This window comes from Microtus ochrogaster, chromosome 15, assembly GCF_000317375.1.
Source record: "Microtus ochrogaster isolate Prairie Vole_2 chromosome 15, MicOch1.0, whole genome shotgun sequence".
NCBI lineage: Eukaryota > Metazoa > Chordata > Mammalia > Rodentia > Cricetidae > Microtus > Microtus ochrogaster.
Window position 1 is genome coordinate 42,854,516 of NC_022017.1, and position 15,123 is coordinate 42,869,638.

The window sequence follows — 15,123 nt, forward strand, 5'->3', positions numbered from 1 at the left end:
ATCATAGTATCATAATTGTATTATAGTGTTTGTATCATAGTAGCCCTCCAGTGGAGGAGGAATTCATAACCTCATCCATCTCTGTTGGTATGCTAACATGCACACATATCTGTAATATTCCATATTGTGTCTTTTTCTTGCTGGTTCAAATGCCGAGACTTCTCTCTTTGTTACTTCTTGGGTTCTCCAAACTCCTATTCCCTTCTCAAGGTTTGTCATAATGTTGGAGCAGCACATCCTGGGGTGCAGCCTGGCAGAACCCTGGCAGGGAAATAAGAACCTGACATTTGGCAGGAGTGTGGATGGAGATCTACTGGTAAGCAGCTGCCCCTACTGCTGGAAGTCAGGCTATTATTTTCTTTCCTGAAACTGAGAGTATTTATTTTAAATAAGGGAGGTTTGGGGCAGGATTATGACTAATTTTTCATCTTACTCCCCTTGTCCTTTTATGCTCTACGAGGTTTACTGAGAGCAACATTGATTTGGTGGATTGGATAATTCTCGGTCATGGGATGTTTGGCAGCATTCATAGCTTCAACCCTAGATGCCAGTAGCACTCCTCTCACGGAGACAACCCGGAATGTATACAGACATGGCCAAATGTTGAAGGTGTGAGGAGGGCTGAGAGGAGTGAGGTTCTGCAGCATGTTTCTTCCTGGAGACTCTCTGCCCTGCAGGCACCATGTCTGTGCACACACACCTGTGCTTAGAATGCCCTGTGCCTTCAGCTTTTAGGCCTAAGGTCTGTCTTCAAGACCCAGATCCTCTGTGGAGCTTTTCCCAGTACTCTCTGTAACCGTTTTGCCCCTCCTTTGTGTCCCCTACAGGTCAATGTGCAGACAAAGTGCATACCACAGGCCAGTCTTTATGCTAGGGCCAAGTGATGCAATAAATGAATTAGATGGGACTTCTTGGCTTCCCGTTGCTTATAGTGTAGCTTATTATGTTATACGCTATATTTGTAGTTCTCATGAATACCGTACATTCCCATAGCATAAGGAAGGACCAAGAATTATGTGTATTTCCTAACTCCTCATACAGCATTTGACAAAAGTCAGACTCCATGTGTAGTTGGTGAATAAAGGAAATAATTTATTTCCTTCTCTACATCTTCATTTTCATTGCTGTATCAGACTGTCTTCACTGGACATGAGCTTTTGCCAGTTTCCAAATGAGACACCCTAACTTCTGTTGCTCCCTCCAGATCTCAGCTTCCAGAATGCCAGGATGAATGTCTTTAGTGCAAATCTTGCCCCTTTGATTAAAAATCATCAGGCATCCTGTTGAATCCAGTATTTTTAAACACAAGTGTGTGCCATAATTGACCTGGCCTTTCTGGCTAGACCCTTTCCTGTGCTTCTCTTTAGCACCTGAAAAGCCTTTGGCTTTCTAAAGAACTGTTCTGTTTCATACCCTGAAACAGTTACTTTTCTGGTTACTTTTCTATTGCTGTGAAAAGGACCGTGGCCAAGGCAACTTAGAAAAGAAAAAGTTTACTGGGGCTCATAGTTCCAGAGAGTGAGTCCACAACATCATGGCAGGGAGCATGGCAGCCGGCAGTCAGGAATGTCTCTGGATCAGTAGCTGAGAGCTTACATCTTGATCCACAAGCAAGAAGCAGAAAGAGAGAGAGACAGAGGGAGAGGGAGAGGGAGAGGGAGAGGGAGAGGGAGAGGGAGAGGGAGAGGGAGAGGGAGAGAGAGAGAGAGAGAGAGAGAGAGAGAGAGAGAGAGAGAGAGAGAGAGCGCTAACTGGGAATGGCGTGGACGTTAGAAACCTGAACACCCACCCCTAATGACACCCTCCTCCTTCAAGAGCATACCTTCTCGTCCTTCCCAAACAGTCCTACCCACTGAGCCTATGGGCCGTTCTCAGATCACCACACCAACTATAACTCATCCTGTAACATTCAGTTCAGGGTTATTTCTTCCTGGGACCCTCTTCTGAACCAGCCACCAAACTCTGATGGAAATTCCTTGTCTGTGTCCCATAAGAACTGTTTTAATTGCTTGTTTTTAATATTTTGAAAATTCTATTGACAATTTCATATGTGTATATGTTGTATTTTGATTCTATTTCTAGTGAACTTTCCTATCCCCCTCAATGTTCATTTGAATGCTCCATAATTTCCTGTGAATAGGTCTGCCTTGATCACTTCTGCCATCAGTCTTTAGAGAGCAGAAATCAAATCTTAGTCATCCTTGTATCCCACAGATTTATCATAGTAGTGATGACAAGTGCCTGGCCCACTGATATTGTTCGAATAAACAAAGGTGTGAATGAAAAGCTTATTTAGAGATATTTCAAGGTAATTTTTTAAATGATTATGTTTTGCTTTTGCTTTCTACAGATATTGGTATCAACCTGACAGATCCTATGTTCAGAGGAATTTATAGGGGGGTGCAGAAGCATCAAGGTAAATGTTTCTTTTAATAAGGCAACTTCTATGAAGACAAACTTTCTGCCTCAAGGTAGATCTTGAAAAGCATAATCCACTCTTAAAATTGAAACATTAAAGAACTTGATGTAGCTGAATGAAAGTCTAGAAGTCCAGCACTCAGAAGGTAGAGGAAAGAGGACACAGCAAGTTTGAGGCCAGCCCGGGCTGTGTAGTAAGAACTTGTTTTAAAACAAATCCCTCATCATTATATGTCAGATAAAACAATAAGCCACATCAAACAAGCCATGTTGGTAAGCCATTGTTTTGAACAGCAGGGCATGCAACCTAACAATTACTTCCTGTCAGCATCAGTTTATCAAGTTCTTTTTCTCTGTGAATCAGTCTTGGCTGTCCTGGAACTCACTCTGTAGACTAGGCTGGCCTCGAACTCACAGAGATCCACCTGGCTCTGTCTCCCAAGTGCTGGGATTAAAGACATGTACCAGTACTGCCCTATTTATCAAGTTCTTAAGAAACATTTTCAGGGGCTATAGTTGGCTCAGTAGTTAAAAGAGAGCACTTACTACTCTTGTGAAGGACCCAAGTCCAGTTCCCAGCACCCACACCAGCACTGGCAGCTCACAACTGCTTATAAGCTCAGCTCTCAAACCTCGGAAGCCCTCTTCTGGCTTCCGACAGCATGCACATTCGTGTGCACATACCCACCTACAGACACACCCACATAATAAAAAGTAAGTCTCTTAGAAAGGAAGAAGCATTTTTCAGCCAAGGACAAAGTGCAGTGTCATTGAAGAAAAGTGTACTGCTGTCTTTCCCCCTATTTTCCTTCTCCCCTTCCTGTCTGTGTCTCTACTTAGAGACCTTTTAACATAATTAATAAAAACCTAGAGACAGATATTGGGGCTCAAGCTGAAGATCAGAAAAGCAAAGCAGCCAATCCACTAGAGAGCTCTCACCTCTACAATGCTCAATCCAAATGGGCGATCCATCAAACCTCAGACTGAGACTGAGCCCCCGAACTCCTGTCTCCTCCTGTCTCATACTCCTCTCTAGTGCTGGGATTAAAGGCGTGCACCACCACCACCCGGCCTCTATGGCTAACTAGTGTGGCTGCTGAGATTAAAAGTGTGTGCCACCACTGCCTGGCCGGTATGGCTGACTAATACAGCTACTGGGATTAAAGGTGTATGGCACCACTGCCTGGTCTGTATGGCTGACTAGTATGGCTAACTTTGCACTCTGATCTTTGGGCAAGCTTTATTTATTAAACACAAATAATATACCACTATAAGACCTAGTATATAGGTGGGACCATAGAGTTATATCTTAAAGATTAAGTGTGGGCTTCAGCAGAAGCAAGTGGTTTGTATTATCATGTAAGCTCATTTTCCTCCCAAGTCCTAAGACTGCAAGCCAGCGACCAATACAAGCTCTGCAAGTGCTGTATCACTAGGCGACGTCCCCCACGTGCAAGTCACTGATGAGGCTGTGAGGTGACCAAGCAGGAAGTGGCGGTGACAACACATTTTAAAGGCAGCGTGTCTACAACAGATGTGTCTGTGCACACTGCCTGTGCTCACTATGTATGTGCGAACAGGAATGTTGGTTTTGTGGTTGAGGATGAGAGAGTTCCATCCAGCAGTAAACCAAGTCAGAAACTGACCATGCTGCGCTTCTCTAGATGGTGGTGGGTAGCTTTTCTAAATACAGGCAATGTCCCTGTCACTCGAAACAACAACAAAAATGCTTTCTCAGGTCTCACCACAAAACTTAACTCTCCTACTTCATTTGGACATTTGGATGATATGTTTATATGTTATTTATATAATAAACTTAACTGCTGAGTAAATTACATTCTGCTTTCCTTACCCATGTAGCATTTAGATTTCATGCTTTGCTTTTGCATGTGTATATGCATTTGTGTTTGTGTATGTATTTCTGACATAAATTATCACTACTACAGTTGTGCAGTTTATAATCTAGCCAGCCTAGCTGCTGTACTCAGTGTAAGATTAACTAAGGTGATCTTTGTCTCAAATTTTATAGCTACTTTAGAAGTAACAATAATTGAATCCTATTTACATTTACTTGGATGATTAAATATGAAATTAATAACTGAGTTTTTATATTTTATTTGCTGCCCATTTGTTTCTGGCTGTAACACTGGCTGGGGAGATGGCTCAGTGTATACAGTGCTTGCAGTGCAAAGCATGAAGTCCTGAGTCCAGACCTCAGCACCCACGTTAAAGCTGAGAACAGCAGAATGCATCTGTAAGCCTGGGGTGTGTGGCAGGGAGACAGGCGGATCCTGGGGCTTGCTGGCCAGGTGGTCCATCGGAAACAGTGAGCTGCAGGTTCAGCGAGAGTCTCAAAATATATGCCAGACAATGCTAGAGGAAGACACACAGTGATGTTCTCTAGACTGCACGTATGTATATGCATGGGCACACCCACGTGCACACCCTCTCATATGCACAGAAATGCAAATTTCAGATACACAGCACATAAATTGATTGTAGTCATTGAGTTCATCTTTAATTTGGACCTCCTGACTTCTGCCATCATCTCCTTTTTGATCAAAAAGTAAAAATATAATTAACTTATTAATTATTCAGTTTCTTGTTTTATACTTTTTTTAAGGTTTTGCAACTCAAGTTTTACTATATTATAGTGAAATAGCACTGACTTGGCTGTGTTTTAGTACATGATTTTTTAAAATTTTTACTTTGAGAGAAAAAAATTATAGATAATATCTCTATATATTTCTAGATGTTCTTAATATGTGATTTTTCTTACACAGATGACTTACAGGATGTAATACAGAGAGCTCTCCAGATTGGTGTCAAAAAGGTAACATCTGAATTTGGTTATTATTAAATTTCTTTGTCTCTAAAATAAATTTTGGTTAAAATGCTGCAAAGTAAAAGAGAAAGAGCTAGTAGCACACACTTAGTGAATATTTCTGTGTGTAAAATAGCAGGTAAATAGAAATACTCTGTTCACAGCTGTTTATAGTGCACAATCCTCAGGTTTGTGATCAGAATGTGACAGTGTCTGTGATAGAAAAAATAAACCTGAAACAAGTCCTGGGTGCAAAGACAACTCTGAGTAGGTGCTGTCCTCTAACTTGGCGTGTGTTAGAAACAGTCACCAAAACACAGGCCTGCACTGCCATACATGCTTTCATGTTAACAGTATAAAATTCCTAAAGCTTTTAGAGTTTATTGTTATTATTAATTAATATATTTATTTCTATCCCCACCAAAGCTGTCCCTCCCTCCTCTCCTCCTACCTTCCCCTTTCCCATCCACTCCTCCTCTAATAAGAAAGTGAGTATTAACTAGCTTAAATCAAATTCTTCAAGTAGTTCTTTAAGTTAGTTGTACAAACACCAGGCTAGCCCACACCTACAAGAAACAGACTCGTATTCCATAGCATAGTGTCAGCTCACTTTGTAACTATTCTAAGTTAAGCACCCTCAGTTCTAAAACCTGACATGACTAGATAAATTCTGCAGTCTCCGACCCCGAGATTATATTGATTATCCAGAAGTAGCAAGAAAGGACCAAAGGCACGTGAGCTCTCCATCATATGCTCACTCCCTCGAGATAAATCATTTGTGTCTCGTGTTTTCTGCAAATGCTGAAGTGTCCCCATGTCAGCAGGAGCACTGCACACACATACGCACACACGCACACACGTGGAGATGGTAGGTGGAAACAGGAGCAGAGGCAGACTCACTGGGACTTACTGAGTTCCTTCCCAGCAGCTGTGGAGTGGTGATTGAGGCATGGTTTTGGCATCACAGACTTGGCTTCCAGTTCCAGCTTCCTCCTTCCTAGCTTTGAAACTTGGACTAGTCTAGTCTTCAGTTTTCTCATCCATAAAAAAGGAATGTTTTTAAAATATTCAAGATAAGTGTCCTGTGGGTTAAAGAAAATCCCGAGTATGAACAAGTCATCATGATGTGTGTGGTGACATCACCACTGCCAGAACAGGAGCATTGTACCCTAGGAGAGGAGACCATGGCTTAGGCTTGTCTTTCCTTTCGTAGGCTATTTGGAGAAGGTATATGTAGTGTATGTAAATTTGGTTAGAAACTATTCTACACAATTGCAATTTTGTATGTGGACAGTTGTAGACAGAACTTTCTGTTTACAGTCCCACAACCATTCAGTCCCAAATAAACACACAGAGGCATATATTAATTATAAACAGTTTGGCCTATTGCTCAGGCTTATTACTAATTAGCTCTTAAGACTTAAATTCACCTATAATTCTGTCTGTTTAGCCACGTGGCCTGGTACCTTTTCTCAGTGAGGCATTCTCATCTTGCTTCCTCTGCTTCTGGCTGGTGACTGCCTCTCTGCCTTTCCTGGTCCCAGAATTCTCCTACTCTGGTCACTCTGCTTATACTTCCTGCCTGGATTCTTGGCCAATCAGTGTTTTATTAATATAAATAAATATAAATGACAAATCTTTAGTGTACAATAGCATTATCCCACAGCAGGCATCTGGTTTAGTTTTAAAGAATTAGGTAAGTTTAGTGAAGAATAGTTTTCCTGATATCTTAAAAATTTCTTAAATCCTATGTTCTATGGGCATTTGAGATTTTAATTAGGACTGTAAATCCCCTGTATAGATGCTCAGTGGCTGGTCATACTGGAGATTTAAGTTGCTGCATGACACCATCTACTTTTCATATGCAATTCCACCTTTGTTTTGTGTGCATTCTCTTTGATGCGCACCTACAATGAATTCTTTAGCTTAGAGAGACTTTGCAATATGTTTTAAATAACTAAGTAATCAGTGTCATTAATTCAAACTTTAGGAAACTGTACCTTAAACAGCACTGCCTTGGTAGCCATCTTTGACACAGGGTTCTTTAATTTTGTCTGACAGATTAGCAGAGATGGGCAGCCTAACTACCAAGTGACTGTAATGGCTGTCTAAAGTATGCTGATTTCTCAAGAGCCATGAATTTGTTTTACACAGAATTGTCACTGCATTAATGTATCAGTTTTTGGTCTTAGAACCCCTCTATTTTCTTTAGAATTATGGTGGAGCCTCTAAAGAGCTTTTAGGTGGGTTGTTATGTATTATATATGTTATATTTAGGAATTAAAGCAAAAATATTTTAAATATCAACTCATCCTAGAATATGATAAACTATAAAATACAGTATATTTTAATAACAAATACCGATTTTCTAAACAAACCTTAGCAGCAGGGGATTGTGTTACATTGTGTCTCTGTGGCTAAGTTAGAAGACCCTGCTTTACATGTAGTTTTTGGGGTCAGTTAGCTGTGATACTCTGTCAGGTGTCATCTGGTTGACCTTCCTGTACGTTTGAGATGGAACGAGACTGAAGAAGATGAGAGACGTATTATATTCTTAAAGAAGCAGTTTTGACCTCCTGGGAGTTCCCAGCCCATACTGGAGACTTGTTAAATTAACCAACACTGTTCTGTTACTGATTTACATGATCATTGATTTCAGTGAACAGAATTTTGAATTTGCAGGTCTCTAGCTATTCTGTCTTCTGTAACATATAAATCATGTCCTCAGGAGACTTGGGGGTCTAGTAGAGACAAGCATGTGAATACACGTTACTGTTTAACACAGGAATCCTGGGGAGGGGAGGGTGTGTGGATAGGAGTCAGGTAGCACTGTGTGTCGAGATGATCTTTCCCCTGAATGGTAAAGGAAGGGGAGGGGTAGAGGGGGGGGCAAGTGAAGCGCCCTCAGCTGGTGGGGGGTGTTTGGCGAACAGTTGTTGATGGCCCTGGAGAAGTCAGCTTCTTTACTTCTTGCCATTTCAGTTTATGATCACAGGTGGAAGTCTACAAGACAGCAAAGATGCTCTGCAGTTGGCACACACAAATGGTACCCTCTTCTTACTTTTACCTAACAAAATATGAATTAATTGATTGTGAAGAAGTCTTTCTGAGATCTGCTGAAGGTACAAATACGGAGAATGCTGACTATAGAAATGACAGGAAAATAGATGATTTCTGTGGATCATGACTATGACGACAGAGTTTAGAGTACTCTGTGGTATATCAGATGTCTGGGAAAACCTTGTAGTACTTAACAGAGATTAGGATTTCAGTAAATAAGGGAAAAGTTATCCACATACATAATTTACCTTCAAGTAATTCTGATATAAAATTTATGTGCATATTTTAATGTTTGATATGAATTTTTATTTAAAATCTTTTAACTAAAATTGTGGAGGATTATTGTTACTGAACATTTAGTTTGTGAGTCAGACTGTGTAAGGCCCAGGGGTTTAAGCAATAATATAATACTACTCTTAGGGCTAGAGAGATGACTTGGTGTTTAAGAGCATTTACTGCTCTTGCAGAGGATTCAAGTTCAGTTCCCAGTAAGGGGCAGCTGCCCACAAGACGCAACACAGGGGATGAGGCATCCTCTTCTGGTCTCCACGGGCATTCCTCAACACACACACTACTAAAATGAAAATGCGCTGCTCTCCGGGTGCTCACACATCCCATGCTTATTTCAAATCTTAGCAGCTTATTTGACATTCATATAACTGTTTTATATGCATACTTTGCTAGAAATCTAGAGATTAGGCATTCCACACAATTTTTTTTTTACAGTACAGCTGTGTTTCTTTTATGCATGAAATCTTATCAAAAACTGTTTTTTATAGAAATCTTTAAAATGCATGCTTTTTTTTTCAGCTGCATTGACTCTCAATCTTAAAAACATGAAAACAATCGTCTTCCGAGGACTTTTTGAAGTATGGGGGAAGATTTTCTTCCGTGCTTTGCATTCTCTAACAGTTTAGTTTTGAAATTCTTCTCCCATCTTTATTACTATCCTTCCTCCCACTAAGAGACGTCTGCTGGTCCTATTACCTGTGGGAGAGCCTGAGGAAAGCTCTGTAACCTTCTTTGAGTTCAGCTGCGAGTTCCTGTTGAATTCCTAAAACAAACAGAACTGGGTCTCTTGGTTTAGAGGCCCAACCCAGGGCACTGTGCATGGTGCATGTGATAGCCAAGCACTCTGCCGTTGAGCCAATCTCCCAGCCCTGATACACAGACTTCTGGCTTGTGTTTCTTACTATTGAAGCTACTAAAGGTTTGGCCTCCAGGTAGTGAGCTGTGTTTTTTATTGTAAAAGAAATCCCCCTTTCCCACTCTCTAAGTCAGTCCTGCAGGTGCCCGTGGAGCTGGAGTGACAGCAGTTGTGAGCTGCCTGGCACAGGGACCAAGCTCTAGTCCTCTCCCAGAGCAGCAGGCACTTTTAAACACCTTCGTCTCTACTGCTAACCTTTCTAAGGGAGGCGCATGGTGGTTGTTTATTAAATACATGAATTGTGATGGCATGTAAACAGTGAATCTAAAGGACAAACCTGGGTGCTGCTCTGGCAGAACGTGCAGCACATTTGCTGAAATTGGAACCAAAGAAGACCAGCATGGCTCCTGTACAAAAGGACATGCGAATTTGTGAAGCGCTATATATTTAAATAAAAAAAGATAAAGTTAGATGATGATATTTTAATAAATCATTCCACTCTCCATTCTCAGGTGCTTGATATATGATCAGCTTTGGAAAGAATTCATTGACTATTTTATTAATACATGAAGGTAGTTTTTATATGCACATCCCACTTTTTAACATATTTAGAAATTCTTGTTTGTTTAATGTACATAATTCTGGAAGTTTGAATTGTTTATAGTTATAGCTGTCAAAGATAAATTGAAATTGCCCTTTTCACTCATTTTAATGTGTTAGCTATTAATATGAACAATATTCTGAAAATAACCCTAAGATGTGGTTTTCTGTTAGACATGTTTTTCAGTACAGTTGGGTGTCATCCCACAAGATGTGATGAATTTGAAGAGAATAGCCCTGATGGTTACTTGGCAGGATTGCTGGACCTTGCTAGGAACAACAAGGACAAAGTTGTAGCAATAGGGGAATGTGGACTCGGTAAGTGCAAACCTCCACACTTAGCATTCTTTTGAAAATAACTGCTTGTTATGTTCAAATCCTCAATAATGATTATTCTTTCTTTTAAAGATTTTGACCGCCTGCAGTTTTGTCCCAAAGATACTCAGCTCAAGTAAGGAAATTTGTTGATTTGAGAAATGGTTGTAAACTCCTAAGAATGATTTTTATTTGGCACATGTGGTGTTAGATATCAAGGTGTGGTTGCTTCCCCTGGCATATATCAAGAGTTAAGTGAAACAAAGACCACACATCTTGGCATGAAACTAATAATCCCCAGCTGATTAATCATTGGATCTGATCTGAATGATAGAACAAAGGGATATGTTCCGTATCATAGATGTTTTGGTAGTGGTGGCAAGAGATATATTTATGCACAAACCATCTACCGTTTGTCCACTGTAGTTTCTTAGATATGAAGAAGAATCTGGATCAAATTACCTCTTAATAAATTTTGTAATTTGATTGGGGGGAGCATCCATGGCACCTGATGTGATGACCTGAGAGACTTCACATTGTACTGCCAGGAGTGTTAGAGACACTTTGAGATCTGTCTATGAACACCATGTAATCAGTTTACATAACCCGAAAAGTTCACCAATTCACACTGGGACAGAAGCTTCTCAGGCCATTCCTCTGCTCTAGTGTCTGTCTGGGCCAGGATGAGCTTCCTGAACCAGAGACCGGATCATGAGAAGCTTTGCTGCAGAGTGCCACAGGATACCTTGCCCATATGGTCTTTCTTCTATCTACAATGAGTTTAAAGTGATTCTCAAGTGCCACCTAAATACTGCAGACCAGTATTGATAGTGTTCACAGGTTCTATTTACTTCTCTGAAGATAGCTTCTATCATCAGTGTTAGAACATAGTATGTGTAGCAGGGTATGATTAAGCTGTAGCACACATCCAAGCGTCTATAATAGAGTGGAGCTCAGTCTGTTCTGTAAATGATTGCTGAGTGTCTCTTCAGTGTGATAAGAGTAAAGCTTGGCTCTTCGGCTTTTATAGACAAGAGAGTCTATAAATAATCGTTGTAGGCTAGTACGTGCTGTCAGGAAAGTGTATACGCTCGAGGACTTGCGTTCAGTTCCTACCACCACCACTAAAAGCAGAAAGGGTATGTCTAGGAGATGGATGAACAGGGGAATCTGAAATGTCCTTGCTAAGGTGACAGCATGATATTGGTCTCCTTAAAAAAGGATAAGCTGAGAACAAACTAAAGCGAAGATATTAATAAGATTGTAGGCAGTTTTTAACTTGAGATTCTAAAATGTCTATAGAAGTAACAATCTCATTTGGATTGTTGTCAAGAAGACAGATACCCAGGAACCCCCCACACCCCATCCCACCTTGCCCCCCACCCTGTCCCCGTATAGGCCAATCTCTCCTGTGTCCATCAATTTCAGTATACCTACCTAAGTATATTGAAAATATACAGCAGACTGGTGTTCTTCCAGTGTGTCGAAAGCATACAGCAGGTCTGCTCGTGTAGTTCCCTTGGTGTCTAGTTAAGGAAGGTGGTGCTCTCTGTTTCCTGTATGGATAAAAGGGCTGTAATTTGATTTTTACTGTTGAACTTATTGTTTTTGGAAGAATTTAGATCTTGACCTAGACTTTGTATATGCATACGTGTGCACAGATACACATGCATGTGTGTGCATATGGAGGTCAGATGTCAGTAAGGAGTTGCCCAGCTGTTTTGAGGCAGGGTTCATAACTGGGACCTGGGATTCTTCTTTTACATGGATATCAAATTCAGGATCACATGAATGCCCGGCAAACACTTTATTTACCAAGCCACCCCCCCAGGCCCTTGAGCTATGCTTTCTTTTGTTTTTTTCTTCCTTCTTTTTTTTTTATTTTTTTTAATTTTTAATTTTTTTTTTTTTGAGACAGGGTCTCCCTGTAGTCCTAGTTGACCTGGAACTCACTATGCAGACTTAGCGAAATCCTCCTGCTTCTGCCTCTTGAATGCTAGGATTAAAGGCATGCACCACCACACCTGGCTTTTTTATAGCATGTGAAGTATTAATCTAGTAAATGATTTGTTGGTTTATAAAAAAATACTTTTCCTTTTATTTTCTTTTTTTTTTTTTTACTTTTCCTTTTATAAAAGCATAATAGTTATTGTGTGTGAGAAATATAAGTAATGTACCTTCGGAGAGCAGGCCTGAGGTGGGACACAGTCTTGCTGTTCCCTGGTTGTCTGTTCCTTTATACACTTCAGTGTTCTCATTGTTAGCATGAGGATGCCTCTGTCCCCCTTTTTTCAGTATATGATGGGTAAAGTCCATAGTGCATACCTGGACAGATTGAGATTGACTACTCAATAATTACGGCTTCTAAAGGAAAATGCCAGCTGTGGCTTTCGTTGAGGGTTTTTGAGGAATGCTTTCAAAAAATACATCACATCACAGTGTCTGTGTATATGCACGTGGAAGTCAGGAGAGGGTGTCAGAAAAAATACATCACCGTGTCCGTGTATATGCACGTGAAAGTCAGGAGAGAGTGTCAGAAAAAATACATCACCGTGTCCGTGTATATGAACGTGAAAGTCAGGAGAGAGTGTCAGAAAAAATACATCACTGTGTCCGTGTATATGCATGTGGAAGTCAGGAGAGGGTGTCAGGTCCGCTGTACCTGCAGTTACAGGCACTGTGAATCAGCCGTCCTGTGGGCGCTGGGAACTGAACATGGCTCTCTGTGACAGCAGCCAGTGCTCTTAACCAGGGAACCATCCACCTCTCCAGCCCCGAGAAGCGCTCTTTTAGAGAACAAGAAGGTGAAGCAAGGAATGGGAACAAGGAAAAGGCCTGCTTTGGTTATGAAAGTTTATCTTTTGAATCATAGCAGTGTTTCTAACTTAGATACCCTGTTCCACTTGCCCTGGACACTTTTCTTGGGGCTTTACAGTGTTAATATTATGTAGATCTTTTTTTTTTTTTTTAAAGCAGGCATCAGACAAGATTTGAAAATAATTACCATGAGGACACTCAGGTGCCCCATCCAGGCTGTCAGCCAGCTGGGAGAGGATTACCGCCAGTGTCACACGCTGGGCTTTTCCACCCAGTCCTAACCAGGAGCAGCTGCTGCTCCGCAGCTGCCCCTGGCAAGCTCTGTCCTCAGCGCTGACCCAAGCTATCTGAAGTAGTACTCAACCCGAGTAAGTCAGAGCTGTGACAGGATGGGCAGCTGCGAGCCACAAATGATTGTCGTTTATGAGCCGGAAGGAGTTATTAGTCAGATAAACAGAGGAAGCTGGTTGGTTTTGTTTTTCCACTTTAAAAGGCAGTTATCTGCGGATGATGTTACATACCTGTTATCCTCAGCGTGTACTGGTAGTGTGTTTTTTTGTTTAGCCATGTGGAAATTTTCTTTTCAAGATTCTTATTTTATTTCTGTGAGGGAGCAGGCCTGCCATGTCGTGCAAGCGGAGGCCAGAGGCCAACTGTGGTGTGGACTTGGTTCTCTGCGTCCTACTTCTGTGTGTGCTGGGGATGGAACTCAGGCGCAGCTTTCATCCTCGTCACGCAGCAAATACTTGTACCTGCTGAATCATCTCACCAGCCCCCACTTGACTTTTTTTGTTTTGTTTTTTTGAGACAGGGTTTCTCTAGCTTTGGAGCCTGTCCTGGAACTTGTTCTGTAGATCAGGCTGGCCACGAGCTCACAGAGATGCCTGTCTCTGCCTCTCTAGTGCTGGGATTGAAGGTGTGTGCCACCACTGCCTGCTAGCACTTGACTTTTTAAACATTTAAAACATTTATTTTTGTGTATATGAGTGTTCTGCCTGCATATGTGTGTGCAGTACCAGCAAAGACCAAAAGAGGGCATCAGAGCCCCTGGGACTGCAGTTACACTTGCTTGTGAGGAAGTAAACCTGTGCCCTGGGAAAGCAGCCAGTGCTCTTAACCCGCTAAGCCATTTCTCCAGAGCCCTCCACACACATATCACATACCCTTCATGGTACCTATTTGGCTTAAACTCATGGATCTTTTTTCCTCTTGAATTATGTAAAATTCTCTGGGCACATTATAAGCTTTTGTTATAAATAAATATTTTATTTATTTATTTATTTATTTATTTATTTATTTATTTATTTATTTTTTGGTTTTTCGAGACAGGGTTTCTCTGTGGCTTTTGAGCCTGTCCTGGAACTCGCTCTGTAGACCAGGCTGGTCTCGAACTCACAGAATAAATATTATTAATAAATTATACATTTGCCTAGTCTGTGACAGAAAGCTACTTTCTAAACTGTTTAGTTCCATAAAACAGTGACTTGGTTGTGTGGCTGAGCCATGGGGTTATGTGTGGTGAGCACCATGGGGAGGGAGATCGTTGCCTATGGTGTACAGCTGCATGGTCACATTTACACAGTGACAGCGCACACTGAATGTTGGCACATGTGCTACTTTAGTGGCTGTGGAAGATGTGGGTAGTAGTAATTCTTGGGGTTTTTTGAAACAGGTTTCATGTGGCCCAGATTGGCCTCAAACTAATTAGGTAGTTGCAGATCAGCTTAAACTTCTGATCATGTCTCTACCTCGCAAGTGCTGAAAATGCAGTCCTGATCCACCGCGCTTGCTTTGAGGTGGTGCTGGGGATTGAACCCAGGCTTTGTGCATGCCCCCAGCCCACTACGAGTAATCTGAATCTTTTCTATCAGGTTTTTATGTTTCCTAGCCTGCAGAATGTCCTCACTTTAACTGAAACAAAGTCACTTTTGCTTATTCTAGC

General features: G+C 41.3%; 1 protein-coding gene and 1 pseudogene across 5 annotated transcripts in view; both read left to right on the forward strand.

The window, feature by feature from the left end:
* Positions 1–15,123, forward strand: part of Tatdn1 (TatD DNase domain containing 1) — a 33,531-nt gene that overhangs the window by 6,616 nt on the left and 11,792 nt on the right. Inside the window, exons 1-6 of one of the 5 annotated variants that reach the window (XM_026782457.1) lie at positions 298–316; positions 2,351–2,416; positions 5,202–5,251; positions 8,225–8,288; positions 10,224–10,367; positions 10,458–10,500. In XM_026782457.1, coding sequence (XP_026638258.1) covers positions 2,377–2,416; positions 5,202–5,251; positions 8,225–8,288; positions 10,224–10,367; positions 10,458–10,500 — 341 coding nt within the window. In that variant the 5' untranslated portion in view covers positions 298–316; positions 2,351–2,376. Of the gene's footprint in view, positions 1–297; positions 317–2,350; positions 2,417–4,595; positions 4,830–5,201; positions 5,252–8,224; positions 8,365–10,223; positions 10,368–10,457; positions 10,501–15,123 lie in introns of those variants that run through there. The other 4 variants (XM_005354572.3, XM_026782458.1, XM_026782459.1 and 1 more) reach the window with 4 other exon arrangements.
* LOC113456784 lies at positions 9,809–9,900 on the forward strand (annotated as a pseudogene).